At 40.2% G+C, this 25,016-nt stretch overlaps 1 protein-coding gene across 1 annotated transcript in view; it reads right to left on the reverse strand.

Moving 5' to 3' along the window:
• The window catches only part of adamtsl3 (ADAMTS-like 3), a 200,754-nt gene that overhangs the window by 116,999 nt on the left and 58,739 nt on the right, over positions 1-25,016 (reverse strand). Inside the window, exon 2 of the mRNA XM_061960954.1 lies at positions 7,739-7,855. Within this exon, the coding sequence (XP_061816938.1) occupies positions 7,739-7,855 (117 nt within the window). The remainder of the gene's footprint in view (positions 1-7,738; positions 7,856-25,016) is intronic.

Raw genomic sequence — 25,016 nt, forward strand, 5'->3', positions numbered from 1 at the left:
TTTGGAAGCCGCAGCTGCATGCGTACTCACAGTACCGTGTCTGCGCATCCAACTCAAAGTCCTCCTGGTAAGAGTCTCTGTTGTCCCAGTTCTCCACAGGCCAATGGTAAAGCTTGACTGTCATCTTCCGGGAATGTAAACAATGAAACACCGGCTGTGTTTGTGTTGCTGCAGTCGGCCGCAATACACCGCTTCCCACCTACAGCTTTCTTGTTTGCTGTCTCCATTGTTCATTGAACAAATTGCAAAACATTCACCAACACAGATGTCCAGAATACTGGGAATTTTGTGATGAAAACAGACGACTTAATAGCTGGCCACCATGCTGTCCCAAAATGTCCTCTACAATCGTGCAAAATTTAAAATTGCACTTTAGTAAGCTAACCCGGCCATATTGGCATGTGTTGCAATGTTAAGATTTCATCATTGATATATAAACTATCAGACTGCGTGGTCGGTAGTAGTGGGTTTCCGTAGGCCTTTAGATAATATAAAACCGACCGCATTTCCTCATACTTAACTTTGGCAGTCCCACCAGACACACCAATTAGATTGTTCATAGATGTATTATAAAACTCCTGATAGGAAGTAGCCATTTGCTATATTTGTTACATCTTGGGACAATGCAAATTAATAAACATATAAAATGTAAAGGTGCCAAATCGTAGTCAAAAGCTAGTTTCCGTCTGCAGTCCACGATAGATTGATGACCTAAGATCAGGGCAGATCAGGAACAAAGTGACCGTAGTAGTTAAATGGAGATGTGCTAAGATGTACTCAGTGGCCTAGTGGTTAGAGTGTCCGCCCTGAGATCGGTAGGTTGTGAGTTCAAACCCCGGCCGAGTCATACCAAAGACTATAAAAATGGGACCCATTACCTCCCTGCTTGGCACTAAGCATCAAGGGGTTGGAATTGGGGGTTAAATCACCAAAAAGTATTCCCGGGCGTGGCACCGCTGCTGCCCACTGCTCCCCTCACCTTGAGGGACAAAAGGGATACGGGAAAAAAGCAAGAATGCTTATCCATGTCCCGCCCCTAATTTACAATCAATTTATATGCTGGTTATATATGTTGGTTATATAGTCCAAGTTTCAACAGCAGATTTGATGGATACATGACAATATCAGAACAAGTATAAAATATGATAATGGATGATTGTCAATACTTGGACTTTGGGTTGTTTTGTTTTCCCGGAATGCAAAGGAAAGTTGGCGTGAATGTAAGTACATCTTTATTTTTAAACACTAACAGACTACAAAAAAGGAAGCAAACAAAAGGCGCGCACAATGGCGGAGAACAAACTTGACTAATGAAACAAAACTTGCACAAAGGCAGCAACTATGAACAATAAACAAAAACTTACTTGGCATGGAACTATGGTAGCATGGAGACAAAACAAGGTAGCAGGGGTGTCAGAAGTAGCATGGTATGAAAGGATAATGTCACCAGGATGAACAACAGAAACAGACCGGCTTAAATAGCAGTGACATGATCAGTGAAAACAGGTGCGTGACTCAAAACGTGAAACAGGTGCGTGACATGACAGGTGAAAACTAATGGGTTGCTATGGTGACCAAACAAACAAAAGTGCACAAAGGGTCCAAAAACAAAACCGAACATGACTAAAACAAAACATGATCACACAGACATGACAATGATAATGACGAGTCAGTATACATACACCAATATGGATATATTTTGTTTGATTCATTGATTTTTTTAATTTTTTTTTAATTTTTTTATTTTTTTTTGTTGGTTTCTTAGTCCACATGATGTCCAATTCATGTTTCTTCTTGTGTTATTTTGTGCAGATTCATGAACCAATTTTTCCATGTCGTCATTTATTTCCACGTGATGGCCCAGTTCAAGTCTGATTATAATCAATTTGGATACACGCAACCCAAACTTATTTGTGTCAAGAAAAAAAAGAAATATTAAAAACCATGAAATAAAAATTCTTATCCATGTTTTTGTTTGCAAATCTTTTTTTTTTTTTTTTGGGGGTTGCAAATCTTTGTTTTTGTTTGGTTGCCGAAAAATACATTTCTCTCCACTTTTACGTGGGAGGAGACCTTTAAAAGTTCATGTCTTGGCTAATAACAGCGCTGGTGGAAACCTCCTGACTCCAAAGAGACTAAATGAGAGCTCACTTTTCAGAGAGTCCCCTGTTGACAGCAGCGTTGCGTTTGCCGTCTAGACAGTAGTCGGCCGAGGAGAAAACCACACGTTTTGCGTCCTGTCACCACCTCGCTCCTCTTTTGTCTCGAGTTTATCCAGCGTCAGCTCATATCTCAGAATGCATTGGATACGAGGAAATCCATCACCTTTTTAATCACCCCATCCCTTCCCTTTGATCACAACAGACGTTAACAAATCCGACATTTTACTTTTGCAGCTTGAAAAACCGGAGCGAGCCGTCTGGAAAACTTTAGCAACTGGGAAATTATCTCATAATCTTTACTCAAGAGGCCAAAAAGTCCAGTCATCAGACCCCCGCACTCTTTGATTAAGAGGAGGAATAGACTGACAATTTGTCTCTGGAACTTTACATTATAAATGCTGGTTCAAATTCCACTTACGGTATTTCAAAGGGCTGCCAGTAAAAAAAAAAAAAAAAAACAGGAAAATGTCCTGGAGAGGTTGCTGCTAATTTTGCACTGACCTGGCATGTTTGTCAAAGCCAATACTCATTGGAGCTCTGAGATCGGCCCCCTGGGGTGCTCCTTAATCAAGTTTATCTTGGCTGCAAATCAAGCTCAATATTGAACAACATACTCCAGCGAGTCAGAGAGCAGAGTGAGCGCTGAAAGGAACTGCAAATGTGGCTCCTGGGAGTCTGCGGCTTCCTGATCTTAAGACGTGTTAGCGTGAGACATGACATTTTCGTCAAGTTCTGCGTTCACACGATTTGCTCGAAAAATGACGACGCACATTTGAGTGCGCAGGCCAAAAAAATGCCATTATTCCGCTCTTCCACAAGGTTATCAAGTCTTGTTGTGTGTCACGAGAGGTCGTACGACGTACGGGGTGCGATACGAGAAAAAAAAAAAAAGCAAAACGCTGTAATGCACTAAACAGCCCAGTTGGTGGTGCTTAAGTAGCACTACGCAAATGCGTACCAACTGCAGGTCCTGCTGGAGCTCATCCAAACCTGGATAGAATTTGAAGTGAAAGTAACGTGATGCCTTTGTGTCAGCGGTTAGGGTTATGATTCACAATCAAAAGCACAATTGTAAATTTGCACGCGACACATGACATATACAATAATTAGAGATGTCCGATATATTATCGGCCGATAAATACGTTAAAATGTAATATCGAAAATTATCGGTATCGATTTTTTTATTATCGGTATCGTTTTTTTTTGTTTTTTTGTTTTTTTTTATTAAATCAACATAAACAACACAAGATACACTTACAATTAGTGCCCCAACCCAAAAAACGTCCTCCCCCATTTACACTCATTCACACTCATTCACACAAAAGGGTTGTTTCTTTCTGTTATTAATATTCAGGTTCCTACATTATATATCAATATATATCAATACAGTCTGCAAGGGATACAGTCCGTAAGCACACATGATTGTGCGTGCTGCTGGTCCACTAATAGTACTAACCTTTAAAAGTTAATTTTACTAATTTTCATTAATTACTAGTTTCAATGTAACTGTTTTTATATTGTTTTACTTTCTTTTTTATTCAACAAAATGTTTTTAATTTATTTATCTTAGAATCAGAATCAGAATCAGAATCAGCTTTATTGTCATTACGCAGGGTAACGAGATGGAGGCCATTACATACAGTGCGATGTGTGCATGCAAGAAAACAATGTGTAAATATATAAAAATATAAAAAAAATAGAAATGCAAAGAAAGGTGTGGAAGAGAACAGTGTACACTCTATAATCTCAGTACAATGTACACTCTATACACTCTGCTATGCACTTATTTTTTATTTTTTTAAAAGTACCTTATCTTCACCATACCTGGTTGTACAAATTAGGCATAATAATGTGTTAATTCCACGACTGCATATATCGGTTGAAATCGGTATCGGTTGATATCGGTATCGGTAATTAAAGAGTTGGACAATATCGGAATATCGGATATCGGCAAAAAGCCATTATCGGACATCCTTAACAATAATAGTGTCACTTCCCGCCAGAAAATTAAGATACACATTTGAATGTGTGCATTGTAAAGAAATGACTTGTAAAAAATAAAAATAAATTATGACAAAATGATGCCTCACCACTGCTCGCCCGCCTGCATTATAAAGGTAGAAATCTTTGGGCACCTCAGGATTCAATTACGATTCAGAGGATAAGATTCCTTTACAAACCAATTATTTATGCATCTTTGAATATTATATTGTATATTATCATATTTTTAAAATATTTTCATTTATCTTACTATATTTTATTATTAATGATATGCGTAATAACTAAGTCTGATGTACGTGGTATTTAGTCACATCTGTTTTTTTACATGAGTGCGAGAGCATGCATTTATAGCTATGTGTGTGTGTGTGTGTGTGTGTGCGTGTGTGTGTGTGTGTGTGTGTGTGTGTGTGTGCGTATGTGCGTGTGTGTGTGTGAAAAACCCAAAACCAGTGAAGTTGGCACGTTGTGTAAATCATAAATAAAAACAGAATACAATGATTTGCAAATCCTTTTCAACCTATATTCAATTGAATAGACTGCAAAGACAAGATACTTAACGTTTGAACTGGAAAACTTTGTTATTTTTTTTGCAAATATTAGCTCATTTGGAATTTGATGCCTGCAACATGTTTAAAAAAAAGTTGGCACAAGTGGAAAAAAATACTGACAAAGTTGAGGAATGCTCATCAAACACTTATTTGGAAAATCCCACAGGTGAACAGGCTAATTTGGAACATGATTGGGTATAAAATCAGCTTCTATGAAATGCTCAGTCATTCACAAACAAGGATGGGGCGAGGGTCACCACTTTGTGAACAAATGCATGAGCAAATTGTCAAACAGTTTAAGAACAACATTTCTCAATGAGCTATTGCAAGGAATTTAGTAATTTCACCATCTCCGGTCAGTAATATCATCAAAAGGTTCCGAGAATCTGGAGAAATCGCTGCATGTAAGTGATGATATTACAGACCTTCGATCCCTCAGGCGGTACTGCATCAAAAAGCGACATCAGTGTGTAAAGGATATCACCACATGGGCTCAGGAACACTTCAGAAAACCACTGTTAGTAACTACAGTTTGTTGCTCCATCTGTAAGTGCAAGTTAAAACTCTATTATGCAAAGCAAAAGTCATTTATCAACAACACCCAGAAATGCTGCAGGCTTCACTGGACCCGAGCTCATCTAAGATGGACTGATGCAAAGTGGAAAAGTGGTCTGCTGTCTGACGAGTCCACATTTCAAATTATTTTTGGAAACTGTGGACGTGGTGTCCTCCGGACCAAAAAGGAAAAGAACCATCCGGATTGTTATAGGCGCAAAGTTCAAAAGCCAGCATCTGTGATGGTATGGGGGTGTATTAGTGCCCAAGACATGGGTAACTTACACATCTGTGAAGGCGCCATTAATGCTGAAAGTTACATACAGGTTTTGGAGCAACATATGTTGCCATCCAAGCAACGTTATCAAGGACGCCCCTGCTTATTTCAGCAAGACAATGCCAAACCACGTGTTACAAAAGCGTGGCTTCATAGTAAAAGAGTGAGGGTACTAGACTGGCCTGCCTGTCTCCCATTGAAAATGTGTGACGCATTATAAATCCTTAAATACCACAACGGAGACCCCCGGACTGTTGAACAACTTAAGCTGTACATCAAGCAAGAATGGAAAATAATTCCACCTGAAAAGCTTCAAAAATTGGTCTCCTCAGTTCCCAAACGTTTACTGAGTGTTGTTAAAAGGAAAGGCCATGTAACACAGTGGTGAAAATGCCACAGTGCCAACTCTTTTGCAACGTGTTGCTGACATAAATTCCAAGTTAAGAAAAAAATTAAGTTTCGCAGTTCGAACATTAAGTATCTTGTCTTTGCAGTCTATTCAATTTAATATACGTTTAAAAGGATTTGCAAGTCATTGTATTCTGTTTTGATATACGAATTACACAACGTACCAACTTCAAATGTGTATGTGTGTATGTATGTATGTATGTATGTATGTATGTGTATATATATATATTTATATGTACATATGTATATGTATTTAGGACAGGGGCTAACATTAAAAGCATCCTGATTGCCAAACAGGACAGGCACTCAGACAAGAGAAGTGGTGGAGACAAACAGGAAGTGGAAAACAAAAATAAGAGCGCTGTACAAGAAATATTTCAAAAACTAATAATGTGAGATCATGACAATGTGGATATTATTCTCCCTCCCGACTTATCAATCAATGTTCTAATTTCCTCTTCTTTGCTGGTTACTCCCAGTTTTGGCATGGTTCCAGTTAGACCTCTACTGAAGTGTACAAAGCATTTGTTATTTTCTTTTTTCACTACTTCACATTCAAGCCAGCTTAGCGCCACAGCTAACATGGCTGAAATAAGCAGGGGCGTCCATGATAACTTTGCTTGGATGGCAACATATGTTACTCCAAAACCTGTATGTACCTTTCAGCATTAATGGTGCCTTCACAGATGTGTAAGTTACCCATGCCTTGGGCACTAATACACCCCCATACCATCACAGATGCTGGCTTTTCAACTTTGCTCCTATAACAATCCGGATGGTTCTTTTCCTCTTTGTTCTGGAGGACATGACGTCCACAGTTTCCAAAAACAATTTGAAATGTGGACTCATCAGACCACAGAACACTTTTACACTTTTCATTAGTCCATCTTAGGTGAGCTCGGGCCCAGCGAAGCCGGCGGCCTTTCTGGGTGTTGTTGATATATGGCTTTCGCTTTGCATAGTCAAGTTTTAACTTGCACTTACAGATGTAGCAAAAAAACTGTAGTTACTGACAGTGGTTTTCTGAAGTGTTCCTGAGTCCATGTGGCGATATCCTTTACACACTGATGTCACTTTTTGATGCAGTACCGCCTGAGGGATCCAAGGTCATGGGCATTCAATGTTACGTACAGTGATTTTTCTAGATTCTCTGAACCTTTTGATGATATAAAAGACCTCACGCATTTGTTGACAAAGTGGTGACCCTCGCCCCATCCTTGTTTGTGAAAGACGACTGAGCATTTCATGGAAGCTGCTTTTATACCCAATCATGACACCCACCTGTTCCCAATTAGCCTGTTCACCTGTGGGATGTTTCAAATAAGTGTGTGATGAGCATTCCTCAACTTTATCAGTCTTTTTTGCCACTTGTGCCAGCTTTTTTGAAACATGTTGCAGGCATCAAATTCCAAATGAGCTAATATTTGCAAAAAATAACACAGTTTTCCAGTTCGAACGTTAAATATCTTGTCTTTGCAGTCTATTCAATTGAATATAGGTTGAAAATGATTTGCAAATCATTGTATTCTGCTTTTATTTGCCATTTACACAACGTGCCAACTTCACTGGTTTTGGGGTTTGTAAAAGAGACAATGTTTGATTAATGTTCAAAACAGTTGCTGAGTATTCGACGAGCTAAGGTTGGAAAAACGCCCACAATGCTGCATTACGTCACCGTCGAAAGTGGCCCACCGTCATCATTCCCTCCTCCCCTGTGTAAACACTTTTGATTTGTTGACCAATTTTATATGCATTTTCCATGGGAATTATTAAGAAAAATCACTTACCGAGTCTTCGGGTTTTTGGCTCGCATCATGGAGCGGCGCCTCTGAGAGGTTGTCTCTGCGAATGAGGGTGAACTCTCGGATGAACACTGCATCACCGTGATTGGCCCAAACAACAACCTGTAAATGGGAGAGGCCATTACTTACGATGTGTAGACAACCAGCGTGTAACCCACCCGGCCATCCTGTAATTGTTTATGATGCAGTAGCATTGACGTTGTCCTGTCGGTAGAATGTGATGTCACATATGACATGGCAAGCATGTGAAGGGGTTGGGGGTGGGAGGAATGTTGGACGGGGTCCATTCGTATTGCAGCAGGACCCACATTCACAAGCTGGGGGCTCGCAGCTGCTCACCATGGGTCATAAACACCATGTAATGACTTGGGTCAACTACACTGAGACAAGTGAGAGAGAGGGAAAAGAAATACTGGGTCGCCACATTCTGCATCTCGCACAGGGGTGTCAAACTCATTTTAGTCCGGGGGCCACATGGAGTAAAATCTACTCCCAAGTGGGCCGGACTGGTAAAATGACGGCACAATAACTTAAAAATAAAGACAACTTCAGATTGTTTTCTTTGTTTAAAAATAGAACAAGCACATTCTGAAAATGTACAAATCATAATGTTTTTGTTTTGTTTTTTACACATACATGTTGCGGTTAATAGAATTCTATTTGTATTTGTCCTTATCTATACTTTCTGAATAAACTATGTGATAATGTTCATCAGTCAACTCATTGGTGTTAATTTTCAATCTATCAAGATAAAAATATATATATATCAAAATGAAATTACAGGATGTTATTTATGTAGTTTGATCATTTTCCTTGACTGGTGCACTAACATCATGTGTTTTTTTTTTTTTTTAAATATGTAGCATAATCTTCAAAGATACAAAGAATTGCTATTGTGACATCTAGTGGACACATTTAGAACAGCAGTTTATGTCATTCAAAAATATTAACTCCTTTTTATTCTTAGCAAACTCATCCCGCGGGCCGGATAAAACCTGTTTTACGTACGTTTGACATCCCTGATCTAGCAGCTTTATTTATCTGTTTGTGCTTGTAGTTGTTGTTCAAAAACTCCTGTTACACTTGAACATACTTGCCAACCTTGAGACCTCCGATTTCGGGAGGTGGGGGGGGGGGGGGGCGTGGTTGGGGGCGTGGTTAAGAGGGGAGGAGTATATTTACAGCTAGAATTCACCAAGTCAAGTATTTCATATATATATATATATATATATATATATATATACATATATATATAAGAAATACTTGACTTTCAGTGAATTCTAGCTATATATATATATATATATATATATATATATATATATATATATATATATATATATATATATATATATATATATATATATATATATATATAAATAAAAGAAATATTTGAATTTAAGTGTTCATTTATTTACACATATACATACACATAACACTCATCTACTCATTGTTGAGTTAAGGGTTGAATTGTCCATCCTTGTTCTATTCTCTGTCACTATTTTTCTAACCATGCTGAACACCCTCTCTGATGATGCATTCTGCTTCGTCTCCTTGTTGTGTGCGCAGTTGTGCACTGCACTTTCTAAAAGCCGTAGATGTTATTTTCACATATGCATGTACAGTAGATGGCAGTATTGTCCTGTTTAAAAGTGTCACAACATTGCTGTTTACAGCAGACAAACTGCTTTACGGTAGACAAAAACGTGACTGCTGTTGTTGCCGTGCTGGGAGGACGTTAATGAAACTGCCTAACAATAAACCCACAAAAGAAACCAAGAACTCGCCCTCCATCATTCTACAGTTATAACGTGATTGGGCAGGCACGCTGTTTATATTGTGAGAAAGCGGACGTGAAATCAGGCTGTCGACACGTCACTCAGGTCCGCCTGAATTTCGGGAGATTTTCGGGAGAAAATTTGTCCCGGGAGGTTTTGAGAGATGCGCTGAATTTTGGGAGTCTCCCGGAAAATCCGGGAGAGTTGGCAAGTATGCATTGGAATATTAAAACAGGCTGAGTAGTTTGCTCCTAATTGCTATTTAAAAATGGGTTCTCTTGCTGCTGTGTTGTGCTTTATACTTGCTAATACATGTTGCAGCTTTAGTAGGCTGCTACCTCACACCACTTTGTACTAGAGTTGTACGGTATATACCGGTATTAGTATAGTACCACGATACTAATGAATCATATTTGGTACTGAAACGTACCGGTCCCCCAGCCCCTGCCCTCATCACGTCATGTCATTGCTGGTTTACGAGCAGAGGAGCATGTTTGGTAGCGCACAATCACTGAGTACTTACAAGCAGATGCATTTTGGCTTAAAAACTAAAGACAAAGGTGCAGTTATAACACTGAAACGCTAGCTAGCGGCTAAAGTCGAGCCGCAGTCCGCAGTGTTTTAGCTACTTCTAAATCACTAATCCTCGCCTCCATGGCGACAAATAAAGTAAGTTTCTTACAAGTATCATCCCTGCAGAACGAGGAATAGCTAAACATGGTTCACTACATATCATAGCTCACCGCACGGCGTCAAAATGTAAACAAACGCCATTGGTGGATCTACACCTAACATCCACTGTAATGATACCAAGTAGAGGAGCGTTTCTAGTCGATACTACTATGATTACATTGATATTTTTTGGCATCACAACTTCTTCTTTCGTTTAAAAAAAAATGTATATTATGTTTATAAACTCAGGAAATATGTCCCAGGACACATGAGGACTTTGAATATGACCATTGTATGATCCTTGTTATCGGATTGATACCCAATTGTGTGGTATCATCCAAACCGAATTTAAAGCATCCAAACAACAGTAGATTAAAAGATTATTATATTTTAACAGAAGTGTAGATAAAACATGTTAAAAGAGAAAGTAAGCAGATATTAACAGTAAATGAAAAAGTAGATTAATAATCCATTTTATACCACTTGTCCTTTATAATGTTGACAAAATAATAAAATGGAAAATGACACAATATGTTACTGCATATGTCAGCAGCTAAATTAGGAGCCTTTGTTTGCTTTCTTACTACTAAAAGACAAGTTGTCTTGTATGTTCACTATTTTATTTAAGGACAAACTTGCAATAAGAAACATATGTTTAATTTACCGTAAGATTTTTTGTTAATGGGGAACATTATCACAATTTCAGAAGGGTTAAAACCATTAAAAATCAGTTTCCAGTGGCTTATTTTATTTTTCGAAGTTTTTTTCAAAATTTTACGCATCACGCAATATCCCTAAAAAAAGCTTCAAAGTGCCTGATTTTAACCATCGTTATATACACCCGTCCATTTTCCTGTGACGTCACACAGTGATGCCAATACAAACAAACATGGCGGATAGAACAGCAAGATATAGCGACATTAGCTCGGATTCAGACTCGGATTTCAGCGGCTTAAGCGATTCAACAGATTACGCATGTATTGAAACGGATGGTTGTAGTGTGGAGGCAGGTAGCGAAAACGAAATTGAAGAAGAAACTGAAGCTATTGAGCCATTTCGGTTTGAACCGTATGCAAGCGAAACCGACGAAAACGACACGACAGCCAGCGACACGGGAGAAAGCGAGGACGAATTTGGCGATCGCCTTCTAACCAACAATTGGTATGTGTTTGTTTGGCATTAAAAGAAACTAACAACTATGAACTAGGTTTACAGCATATGAACTACATTTGGCAACAACATGCACTTTGAGAGTGCAGACAGCCCAGTTTTCATCAATTAATATATTCTGTAGACATACCCTCATCCGCTCTCTTTTCCTGGGGGTCTGGCGGCAGATTTCTTTGACTTTATCGTTGGAAATGCATCTGCCTTGAGTGTCGCAGGATATCCACACATTCTTGCCATCTCTGTCATAGCATAGCTTTCGTCGGTAAAGTGTGCGGAACAAACGTCCAATTTCTTGCCACTTTTGCATCTTTGGGCCACTGGTGCAACTTGAATCCGTCCCAGTTCGTGTTGTTACACCCTCTGACAACACACCGACAAGGCATGATGTCTCCAAGGTACGGAAAACAGTCGAAAAAACGGAAAATAACAGAGCTGATTTGACTCTGTGTTTGTAATGTGTTTGAGAAAATGGCGGATTGCTTCCCGATGTGACGTCACGTTGCGAGAGCGAATAATAGAAAGTCGTTTAATTCGCCAAAATTCACCCATTTAGAGTTCGGAAATCGGTTAAAAAAATATATGGTCTTTTTTCTGCAACATCAAGGTATATATTGACGCTTACATAGGTCTGGTGATAATGTTCCCCTTTAAAATAAAGCCAATAATGCATTTTTTGTGGTGCCCTTTATTTAGAAAAGTATCAAAGTATCAAAAAGTATCGAAATAATTTTGGTACCGGTACCAAAATATTGGTATCGGGACAACACTACTTTGTACCTCAACATTCGGTGTCCCATGTTTTGCTCACATTGTGCGAGGTGTGTCATTGGCGTTGAAGAACACAAAATAATGAGGAATGGAGCTGGTTTAAGAAGCAAGCTAAGGCATGGCGGTGTTCCATTTGACTGGCTCGCAGCCAGGTGAGGTCAAGGATCAAGAATGCCAGCGATTAAAGAATGTACTGTATTCTGCTTCAAACTTGGGAGCGGGCGCTTCGACCGTGATTGGGCAGTAACCGCAGACCCAGAGTCAAGCGTGGTGATTGTTGCTACTGGCAAAAGCTGTTCGGGGGAACAAATTTGTTGGCTCCTGCGAGAGAATCTTCAACCGATTTTCACAATTTTAATGGCCTTTATAGCACAGATATTTAATTTCCCTTCGGTCATGTGTGGTCATGGTGGGAGCCAAATGCTTGCCACTTTTGTTCTTTGTGCGTTTCAAAGAAAACACCGACGACTGGATTGGTCTTCTGGGAGGTCTGGCAGGGATGTGTTTGGGGAACTGCCATGCACTATTCTGCAGAAAACGTGCAATGTGATGAAACGTAAACATATAAAATTTAATACATTCAAGTGTGGATCGCATCAAATGCAGTCAAGGGAACAGTGTCTTGTTTTCCAAAACTGCGGAAATACCTTATTCAAGGTAAAATATTTTTGAGGGGATCATCTATTACTGTTATCTCTCAGGTCAGTATGAACTCGTGGAGAGACTCCTACTCGTTTCTGGATGGGAAACTGTTGTTTTTATACACTGTATAAAACTGTAACACGTCCCGACCGCACACGTTTGGAGGGCAATCATCAATCACCTTTTCCAAACAGTTAAGTCCTATTTGTGCCAACCCAGCTGTCAATATCAATCCTGTTTTGAGGCGGTGTGATGAGGGGGGGACATGTGTTTTGAGGCTTTGGCGTGTGGTTATGAATAAAACTCGGAATTTCAGTGCGTAGCTTAATTGAGGCTTTTCTTAAGCACGCCGCTACGCCATCCGTCTTTGTCGCTGCCGTGCGGTCTCTGTGCTCATAGGCCTGTGACCGCACCCGGGTTTCTTATTGATTTTTTTAGTCGGTGATTGCGGGGATTCAGTGCAGCCAACAGTGAGTCAATGTAAAGATCTGGAACACAGTTTTAGTTGTTTGATGCTTCCAGCGTTTAAAGTAATGGCCTGGCCTGAATACTACCATTTACTACATCTAGAGCAGTGTTTTTCAACGTTTTTTTGAGCCAAGGCACATTTTTTGAGTTGAAACAATTCAGAGGCACACCACCAGCAGAAATCATTAAAAAACGAAACACAGTTGACAGTAAAAAGTTTAAATTCAATTGTTGGGTATGACTTTAAAGCATAACCAAGCGTGTATCAATGTTGCTCTTGTCTCAAAGTAGGTGTACTGTCACCACCTGTCACATCACGCCCTGATTTATTTTTAGTTTTTTGCTGTTTTACTGTGTGTAGTGTTTTAGTTCTTGTCTTACGCTCCTAATTTGGTGGCTTTTTCTCTTTTTTTGGTATTTTCCTGTAGCAGTTTCATGTCTTCCTTGACCGCTATTCCCCACACCTGCTTTGTTTTAGCAATCAAGAATATTTCAGTTGTTTTTATCCTTCTTTGTGGGGACATTGTTGATTGTCATGTCATGTTCGAATGTACTTTGTGGACACCGTCTTTGCTCCACAGTAAGTCTTTGCTGTCGTCCAGCATTCTGTTTTTGTTTACTTTGTAGCCAGTTCAGTTTTACTTTTCTTCTGCATAGCCTTCCCTAAGCTTCAATGCCTTTTCGTAGGGATACTCACCTTTTGTTTATTTTTAGTTTAAGCATTAGACACCTTTTTACCTGAATACTGAATACTACCATTTACTACATCTAGAGCAGTGTTTTTCAACGTTTTTTTGAGCCAAGGCACATTTTTTGAGTTGAAACAATTCAGAGGCACACCACCAGCAGAAATCATTAAAAAACGAAACACAGTTGACAGTAAAAAGTTTAAATTCAATTGTTGGGTATGACTTTAAAGCATAACCAAGCGTGTATCAATGTTGCTCTTGTCTCAAAGTAGGTGTACTGTCACCACCTGTCACATCACGCCCTGATTTATTTTTAGTTTTTTGCTGTTTTACTGTGTGTAGTGTTTTAGTTCTTGTCTTACGCTCCTAATTTGGTGGCTTTTTCTCTTTTTTTGGTATTTTCCTGTAGCAGTTTCATGTCTTCCTTGACCGCTATTCCCCACACCTGCTTTGTTTTAGCAATCAAGAATATTTCAGTTGTTTTTATCCTTCTTTGTGGGGACATTGTTGATTGTCATGTCATGTTCGAATGTACTTTGTGGACACCGTCTTTGCTCCACAGTAAGTCTTTGCTGTCGTCCAGCATTCTGTTTTTGTTTACTTTGTAGCCAGTTCAGTTTTACTTTTCTTCTGCATAGCCTTCCCTAAGCTTCAATGCCTTTTCGTAGGGATACTCACCTTTTGTTTATTTTTAGTTTAAGCATTAGACACCTTTTTACCTGAATACTGAATACTACCATTTACTACATCTAGAGCAGTGTTTTTCAACGTTTTTTTGAGCCAAGGCACATTTTTTGAGTTGAAACAATTCAGAGGCACACCACCAGCAGAAATCATTAAAAAACGAAACACAGTTGACAGTAAAAAGTTTAAATTCAATTGTTGGGTATGACTTTAAAGCATAACCAAGCGTGTATCAATGTTGCTCTTGTCTCAAAGTAGGTGTACTGTCACCACCTGTCACATCACGCCCTGATTTATTTTTAGTTTTTTGCTGTTTTACTGTGTGTAGTGTTTTAGTTCTTGTCTTACGCTCCTAATTTGGTGGCTTTTTCTCTTTTTTTGGTATTTTCCTGTAGCAGTTTCATGTCTTCCTTGACCGCTATTCCCCACACCTGCTTTGTTTTAGCAATCAAGAATATTTCAGTTGTTTTTATCCTTCTTTGTGGGGACATTGTTGATTGTCATGTCATGTTCGAATGTACTTTGTGGACACCGTCTTTGCTCCACAGTAAGTCTTTGCTGTCGTCCAGCATTCTGTTTTTGTTTACTTTGTAGCCAGTTCAGTTTTACTTTTCTTCTGCATAGCCTTCCCTAAGCTTCAATGCCTTTTCGTAGGGATACTCACCTTTTGTTTATTTTTAGTTTAAGCATTAGACACCTTTTTACCTGAATACTGAATACTACCATTTACTACATCTAGAGCAGTGTTTTTCAACGTTTTTTTGAGCCAAGGCACATTTTTTGAGTTGAAACAATTCAGAGGCACACCACCAGCAGAAATCATTAAAAAACGAAACACAGTTGACAGTAAAAAGTTTAAATTCAATTGTTGGGTATGACTTTAAAGCATAACCAAGCGTGTATCAATGTTGCTCTTGTCTCAAAGTAGGTGTACTGTCACCACCTGTCACATCACGCCCTGATTTATTTTTAGTTTTTTGCTGTTTTACTGTGTGTAGTGTTTTAGTTCTTGTCTTACGCTCCTAATTTGGTGGCTTTTTCTCTTTTTTTGGTATTTTCCTGTAGCAGTTTCATGTCTTCCTTGACCGCTATTCCCCACACCTGCTTTGTTTTAGCAATCAAGAATATTTCAGTTGTTTTTATCCTTCTTTGTGGGGACATTGTTGATTGTCATGTCATGTTCGAATGTACTTTGTGGACACCGTCTTTGCTCCACAGTAAGTCTTTGCTGTCGTCCAGCATTCTGTTTTTGTTTACTTTGTAGCCAGTTCAGTTTTACTTTTCTTCTGCATAGCCTTCCCTAAGCTTCAATGCCTTTTCGTAGGGATACTCACCTTTTGTTTATTTTTAGTTTAAGCATTAGACACCTTTTTACTTGAATACTGAATACTACCATTTACTACATCTAGAGCAGTGTTTTTCAACGTTTTTTGAGCCAAGGCACATTTTTTGCATTGAAACAATTCGGAGGCACACCACCAGCAGAAATCATTAAAAAACGAAACACAGTTGACAGTAAAAAGTTTAAATTCAATTGTTGGGTATGACTTTAAAGCATAACCAAGCGTGCATCAATGTTGCTCTTGTCTCAAAGTAGGTGTACTGTCACCACCTGTCACATCACGCCCTGACTTATTTTTAGTTTTTTGCTGTTTTCCTGTGTGTAGTGTTTTAGTTCTTGTCTTGCGCTCCTAATTTGGTGGCTTTTTCTCTTTTTTTTGGTATTTTCCTGTGCAGTTTCATGTCTTCCTTGACCGCTATTCCCCACACCTGCTTTGTTTTAGCAATCAAGAATATTTCAGTTGTTTTTATCCTTCTTTGTGGGGACATTGTTGATTGTCATGTCATGTTCGGATGTACTTTGTGGATGCCGTCTTTGCTCCACAGTAAGTCTTTGCTGTCGTCCAGCATTCTGTTTTTGTTTACTTTGTAGCCAGTTCAGTTTTAGTTTTCTTCTGCATAGCCTTCCCTAAGCTTCAATGCCTTTTCGTAGGGATACTCACCTTTTGTTTATTTTTGGTTTAAGCATTAGACGCCTTTTTACCTGAATACTGAATACTACCATTTACTACATCTAGAGCAGTGTTTTTCAACGTTTTTTGAGCCAAGGCACATTTTTTGCGTTGAAACAATTCGGAGGCACACCACCAGCAGAAATCATTAAAAAACGAAACACAGTTGACAGTAAAAAGTTTAAATTCAATTGTTGGGTATGACTTTAAAGCATAACCAAGCGTGCATCAATGTTGCTCTTGTCTCAAAGTAGGTGTACTGTTACCACCTGTCACATCACGCCCTGACTTATTTTTAGTTTTTTGCTGTTTTCCTGTGTGTAGTGTTTTAGTTCTTGTCTTGCGCTTCTAATTTGGTGGCTTTTTCTCTTTTTTTTGGTATTTTCCTGTAGCAGTTTCATGTCTTCCTTGACCGCTATTCCCCACACCTGCTTTGTTTTAGCAATCAAGAATATTTCAGTTGTTTTTATCCTTCTTTGTGGGGACATTGTTGATTGTCATGTCATGTTCGGATGTACTTTGTGGACGCCGTCTTTGCTCCACAGTAAGTCTTTGCTGTCGTCCAGCATTCTGTTTTTGTTTACTTTGTAGCCAGTTCAGTTTTAGTTTTCTTCTGCATAGCCTTCCCTAAGCTTCAATGCCTTTTCGTAGGGGCACTCACCTTTTGTTTCTTTTTGGTTTAAGCATTAGACACCTTTTTACCTCCACACTGCCTCCCGCTGTTCCCGACATCTACAACGCAATTAGCTACCGGCTGCCACCTACTGATATGGAAGAGTATTACACGGTTACTCTGCCGAGCTCTAGACAGCACCGACATTCAACAACAACACATAATGTGCAGACTATAATTACTGGTTTGCAAAAAATATTTTTAACCCAAATAAGTGAAACTAGATGATCTCCCACGGCACATCAGATTGTATATCACGGCACACACTAGTGGCACAGTGGTTGAAAAACACTGATCTAGAGAGAGAGGGGTATCAAGAAGAAGTCAGAAACAGTTACCAGAGGCTAAGACCGAACCAAATAGTGTCTACTTGTTTAACAAGAAGCCCAGCAAAAATCCTACATAATGGTATGGATATTATAACCCAGCAAGCACAATAAACCTTACTCTAATCACTTTTCTTTCAAAATTTTACAGCGAACACTATGAACTAATTTTACTCTGTGCTTTTTGCTGAAACACAAACAGACGCTGGAAGCTTGCTTCTGCTGTTAACTGCCTCCGCTCGTGCAACTCATTGAGTGACACGTGGACAAATATACAAGCGTATAGCTTGGTTGGTAGAGCGGCCGTGCCAGCAACTTGAGAGTTCCAGGTTCGATCCCCGCTTCCGCCATCCTAGTCACTGCCCTTGTGTCCTTGGGCAAGACACTTTACCCACCTGCTCCCAGTGCCACCCACGCTGGTTTAAATGTAACTTAGATATTGGGTTTCACTATGTGAAGCGCTTTGAGTCACTAGAGAAAAGTGCTATATAAATATAATTCACTTCACTTATGTGCATTGCGCAACTCTTGTTTTCATTGAAAATGCATGCAATATGTAGCTCTGTGCTCTTGTGTTATCCTTTCATGTTCCTGATGTTTCCCTCTTGTTTTCATGTGGGGTTTTTTGCCTTTTGGTTCGGGACCCTTTGGGACTGTGTGACAAGGATCTGGATCTGCCTCCCGGGAGCCTTTTGGCCATGGAGACCAGCTGCTGGGTCTCTGCCACACCAGAGTCCGTTTGGAGAGACTGGAGGAGATGCGGATGAAGAGACAGAGCTGCGGAGCTGGCGCTGAGCGCCGGGACGGACAAGCTTTACAGTGTCTTGGCTGAATGAGCAGGTATCTGACACCTCGGTCTCCTTGGACGCATCCTCGCTTATCCATGCCGACTGGACACTGGCCGAGAGTTGATGGCCGGCCGAGGGTGGAGTTGGCTCTCTTGGTTGCTTTGTTGGGTCTGCTCCTGTCTCTGGCCATGCTCCCCTTACCCCAGCAGACAATGGTGTGGAACACCGCAGAGGCCACCACAGTATATATGTTTTTTGTTGTTGTTGTTTTACTTTTGTGGCTCTGCTCTTTTAATGTCTTTAATATCCTTCGTGTTCTTTGATGTTTCCCTCTTACACACATGTTTATGTGTGCTATGACTATGAGGTTTTTGTTTTCCTTGGCCTCAGTCTGGACCCAAGGTTTAGACTGAATATTTGACCTGTTTCTCACCTTTTTTGTAATGGGCGCCGGAAGTTGGCAGACCTGTGAGCGATCCTGTTTTGTCCAGGGATGATGTTTGATAAGAAATTATCGAGTTTGAGCCCATTATCGAATCCTCTTATCGAACCGATTCCTTATCAATTCTCTTATCGAGTCCAGATAGGTTGTTGTATATGGAAAAAAACACACTATTTGGTTTAACAAAAGCTCACTTTTATTTTATAAGAAAAAAATAAAATAAAATAAATAAATAAATATTGACTGTTACCCCCCTAAAAAAATAAAATAAATAAATATTGACTGTTGTTACCCAAAGTATATTAAGTGGGATTTTTCAGAAAAACAAATATAAATTAATGGGTTATACTTGTATAGCACTTTTCTACCTTCAAGGTACTCAAAGCGCTTTGACAGCATTTCCACATTCATCCATTCACACACACATTCACACACTGATGGCGGGAGCTGCCATGCAAGGCGCTAACCAGCAAGCCATCAGGAGCAAGGGGTGAAGTGTCTTGCCCAAGGACACAATGGACGTGACTAGGATGGTAGAAGGTGGGGATTGAACCCCAGTAACCAGCAACCCTCCGATTGCTGGCACAGCCACTCTACCAACTTCGCCACGCCGTCCCTAAATATATACAGTAACACAAAAACAAGCTGTCTCTGTGATCACTATAGGTGTATAAATAATAATATAGTGTTAAATAAAATCAGTCCCTTGGGCACAAAACTGAAAATAATACAGCTCTCCAAAAAGTGCACTTCTGCTGATATTGGAACATACCAACTACACACACTTTGACACTAAGAACCCCATAGTCATCAATCAACAATTCTTCTTCCAAAAAATTAGCATGTCTGCTTTTTAGCTCAGTCATTAGACTGAGCTACGTCATTTCCTGTGATGTCCCAAAGGGCATTTCCTGTGAGACGGGATTCGTTCCCAGGGATTCGAATAAAGAACCAACTCTTTTTCTTTACTATAGTGGCCTCGATAACGGGAACCAGGTCTCAAAAAGGGATTTGAGTCCATGGAATCGGTTCTTTTCTTATCAAACAACCGGGAGAACCGGTTTCGAACATCATCCCTAGTTCTGTCTCCCTGTAATGTTTGTCTGCTCTGGAATGGGATTGTGTTGAAAATCTTAATTTCCCTTTGCGGATTATTAAAGTATTTCTGATTCTGTTAACAAGTCTACGTAGTTTGATGCAAAGAGTGCTTTCAACGTGGTGTAAATGTGATGGACTGTAATCGCCGCCATTACCCCTTGTTTGGGTACAAACTAATCTAGCCCTCTGTTGGTTGCTACCATTTATTACTATACAACACTCAGTCACACCAGGCACTAGTCTCCGTAGTAACTGTCTTGTCGAGTACAAAACATTGAGTGAGAGGTGTACATATGTGAGATGTTATGCGCAACGGAGTGTTTTTATTGAAATGACAAGTGGCATTTATTGCCCAAGAAGCAATAACAGCTGCAATTTTAAATCATTGCATCATTGGATTCAGATTTAGTTCCAATTTGATGACTCAAATCCTTCTCAGACTACCTTACTTTAATAATTAACATTTGCAATCTCAGTTTGGCAGGAATCTATATGATGGATCTGTAAGAACAAAGATGGCTTTAAAGAGATTTAAAGATGAATGATTTTGGTGGGCTGCGGTGTACGGGCAAGACTTCCCTCTTCCTGAGTTTCACAGGGTTACATAATCTCTCCCTTGCCTGTGTTACATGCTACAATGGGCTGTAAACACAGCGCCGAGGCCATCAATCATGGGCAAGAGTCAGTAGTCGAGAAAACAAGTGGCTTTTTTTTTTTTTTTTTTGCTCTTTAAGTGGGTGTGATGGAGGATGCATACTGGGTGCATGTCAAAGCAAGAAGCCTTGCAGCTGCTGCTCTTTGATAGCTGCGGGAAGAACATCAACACGGCAATGCAAATGACTTCAAAGAAACATAAGCCTCGACGTCAACATCTGGGATTTTACCTCTTTAATAAATTCATGCAGCACCTCTCCTCCCCCGCCCTCCCTATTAGGAGCTCTCAGCTCTGGTTCTGCCTGAACAGAAACTTCACTGACATCACCGTGAGAACCAGCGCAGGACTTCCTGCTGCTGATATGCACTCGAAGGAACCAAAAAGGGCCAAAGGTGTCAATTTCCTTTGCGACACATGAAAGACTGCAGAATAAAACACCTGCAAGCAATGCCATTTGTTTTCCTCCCTGTCTGTTCTGGTGACTTTCATGTTTTAAGTCCAAATGAACAGAATAGCCACTTCAAGCCTATACCAATTATAGTTTCCCAGTATAATGGACATTGAGTGAAGGGGTTAGAGTTGGAGCTCTTTAACATGTGCTACCCTATTTTAAAGGCCTACTGAAATGCGATTTTCTTATTTAAACGGGGATAGCAGGTCCATTCTTTGTGTCATACTTGATCATTTCGCGATATTGCCATATTTTTGCTGAAAGGATTTAGTAGAGAACATCAACTTTTGGTCGCTGATAAAAAAGCCTTGCCTGTACCGGGAGTAGCAGACGAGTAGCGTGACGTCACAGGTTGTGGAGCTCCTCACATCTGCACATTGTTTACAATCATGGCCACCAGCAGCGAGAGCGATTCGGAACGACAAAGCGACAATTTCCCCATTAATTTGAGCGAGGATGAAAGATTCGTGGATGAAGAAAGTGGGAGCGATTCAGATAGGGAAGAAGCTGTGAGAGACGGGTGGGACCTGATATTCAGCTGGGAATGACTAAAACAGTAAATAAACAAAAGACATATATATACTCTATTAGCCACAACACAACCAGACTTATATTTAATATGCCACAAATTAATCCCGCATAACAAACACCTCCCCCCTCCCGTCCATATAACCCGCCAATACAACTCAAACACCTGCACAACACACTCAATCCCACAGCCCAAAGTACCGTTCACCTCCCCAAAGTTCATACAGCACATATATTTCCCCAAAGTTACGTACGTGACATGCACATAGCGGCACGCACGTACGGGCAAGCAATCAAATGTTTGGAAGCCGCAGCTGCATGCGTACTCACGGTACCGCGTCTGCTATCCAACTCAAAGTCCTCCTGGTAAGAGTCTCTGTTGTCCCAGTTCTCCACAGGCTAATGGTAAAGCTTGACTGTCATCTTCCGGGAATGTAAACAATGAAACACCGGCTGTGTTTGTGTTGCTGCAGCCGCCCGCAATACACCGCTTCCCACCTACAGCTTTCTTCTTTGCTGTCTCCATTGTTCATTGAACAAATTGCAAAAGATTCACCAACACAGATGTCCAGAATACTGTGGAATTTTGCGATGAAAACATACGACTTAATAGCTGGCCACCATGCTGTCACAAAATGTCCTCTACAATCCGTGACGTCGCGCGCTGACGTCATCATACCGAGACGTTTTCAGCAGGATATTTCGCGCAAAATTTAAAATTGCACTTTAGTAAGCTAACACGGCCGTATTGGCATGTGTTGCAATGTTAAGATTTCACCATTGATATATAAACTATCAGACTGTGTGGTCGGTAGTAGTGGGTTTCAGTAGGCCTTTAAAAAAGACCAAAAAGTCATTGGAAAATGTATTCAAAGGCCATATCATTGACAGATGTGGGCAATTTCTCTGCTATGTCATTACCAATTAAACAAAGGAAAGGCCAGAATTTTGGTTTGAAGCTCTTCATGCAGGTGAAACACGCCATCCCTAAGCTACAAAACCAGAAAAAACCCATTCGCAAAACATGCTAAAATATGGAATCCATCCATCCATCCATTTTCTACCGCTTATTAATCTATATCAGGATCAGCTTAATCCATCCATCCATTTTCTACTGCTTGTCCCCTTCGGGGTCGCGGGGGGGTGCTGGAGCCTATCCCAGTTGCATTCGGGCGGAAGGCGGGGTACACCCTGGACAAGTCGCCACCTTATCGCAGGGCCAACACAGATAGACAGACAACATTCACACTCACGTTCACACACTAGAGCTAATTTAGTGTTGCCAATCAACCTATCCCCAGGTGCATGTCTTTGGAGGTGGGAGGAAGCCGGAGTACCCGGAGGGTACTAAGGATGCACACAAAAGGTGTGGAGGGGTAACGGTTAACACTACACAGCAACGCCGGAGCAGAGCCAATGAAAACGAAAGGAGTGAGTGGATTATAGGAGAGGAGATGACCACAACTGGAAGGGTGAACCATCAGGAATCTACTGGCGCCGAGTGAATGGACTAGAGAGTTTAGGTAGTCAGGAGGAAATAAGTACCAAGTCAGGTCCCAGTCTTAGACAACTTTAATGATCCACAAGGGAAACTGTTAAGAAGACAGGTGGCAGCAGAGCTGCCAGATCATGACAATCTACTAGTGTTGTCTCGATTCCAATATTCTGGTACTGGTACCAAAATTATTTTGATACTTTTCGGTACTTTTCTAAATAAAGGGTACCACAAAAAATGTCATTATTAGCTTTAACAAAAACTCACAGTACATTAAACATATGTTTCTTATTGCAAGTTTGTCCTTAAATAAAATAGTGAACATACAAGACAACTTGTATTTTAGTCGGTACTTTTCAGAGGCGGTATAGTACCGAACATGATTCATTAGTATCGCGGTGCTATACTAATACCGGTATACCATACAACCCTACAATCTACAAATATATACTGTCCATCCTGAGAAAGAAAGAACACACTGGTAAATTTAGAATGCAAAAAGACCTGGACATTCATGGAAAACAACAGTGGTCGACGATTTCCACGGTGAAGAGAAAACCTTCACAACAACCAATCTATAAACACTCTACAGGAGTTAGGAGCGTCATTGTCCGAGTGAGTGAGAGTAAAGACAGAGGCCTCACTGCATGATGCAAGAGACTTGTAACCTTCAAGAATAGAAAGGCTCGATTAGACTTTGTTTGATGAAACCACAATCATCCTTTACCAGAATAATGGCAAGAAAAAAAAGTATGGCCAAAGTGTTGAGCAGCTAATGATCCAACGCATACCACATCATCTGTAAAACATAGCGGAGGCAGGGTAATGGCTTTGGCATGCGTGGCACTGGGTTTCAAAAATGCTTTAGTCCCTCACTTTTGCAACCTTATGAATGCGGATAATTTTGTCAAACTTTCATAAATTAATCAATTTGTTCTATGCAGTTTTTGATTGCGTGATTAATGTTCAGGGAAAGTCTGCCGTTTTTTGTGAGCTGTCAAAAGCCTCTTTTGAGAGCCTCATTAAAACAAAATAAAAAATCCACATTAAACATAATAACCGTCATTACCTTTTGTGGGACAACCGCCCCACATCTGCTGCACAGATTAGTGTAAGCGGTAAAAACCTATTTTCGTCATGTGACTTTTGCTGGCTAATGTCTTCTAGAGGCCTCAGCAGACAGGTCCTTCTTGTTTGTGTTGTCCCACCACGCCATCGGCTCATAGGAACACGGTGGCCACACACATGGTGAGCAGGTGGCTTAACCCTTCAAAGAAACATCGCTTATGTTACATTCCTTGCTTAAGTGTTGGCTTTTTGTCAGCTCCACCGTGATGATCCATGATTTATTGAAAGGCCACAGCCGCTACGTACATTACAGTAGTTGCTCTGTTTGCTTTACAGGCTTTATTGTGTGCTCCCCAAAGCCGGAAGATGGTTGAACAGAAACGGCTGCCGACAAGGACTGTATATAAATGATAGATGACAAGGTATCCAGTTCACTTGCAGCACGTTTGAGCGAAAGCTCTGTGGCTAATATGTTTTATCATGCATGTTTGTGGCTACAACTGCTTTGACCATTAGCACTTAGGAGTCTGGTTTTTGGGGTTTGTGCTGTGGTCTGGCCAGGTCCCTTTCAAGGTATTTTAAATCACATCACACACACATTTTGTTTCAGTCCTGAACATTTTTAATACAAATTATAACATTTTTATTTCAATACGTATACTGTACATCAGTGGTCCCCAAACTACGGCCCGCGGGCCGGATCCAGGCCCCTAGCATCCAAAATCCGGCCCACAGGAAGTCCCAAGTAAAAAAATGTTTTTATTTTATTTTTTATTTTTATTTTTTTTTAATCTTTCCTTTCTAATCAATTTTCTACCTCTTGTTACTCTTGGTGTCTCCTAGCCGCTCAGGCAAATAA

The sequence above is a fragment of the Nerophis lumbriciformis genome, linkage group LG05 (assembly GCF_033978685.3).
Source record: "Nerophis lumbriciformis linkage group LG05, RoL_Nlum_v2.1, whole genome shotgun sequence".
Classification (NCBI taxonomy): domain Eukaryota; kingdom Metazoa; phylum Chordata; class Actinopteri; order Syngnathiformes; family Syngnathidae; genus Nerophis; species Nerophis lumbriciformis.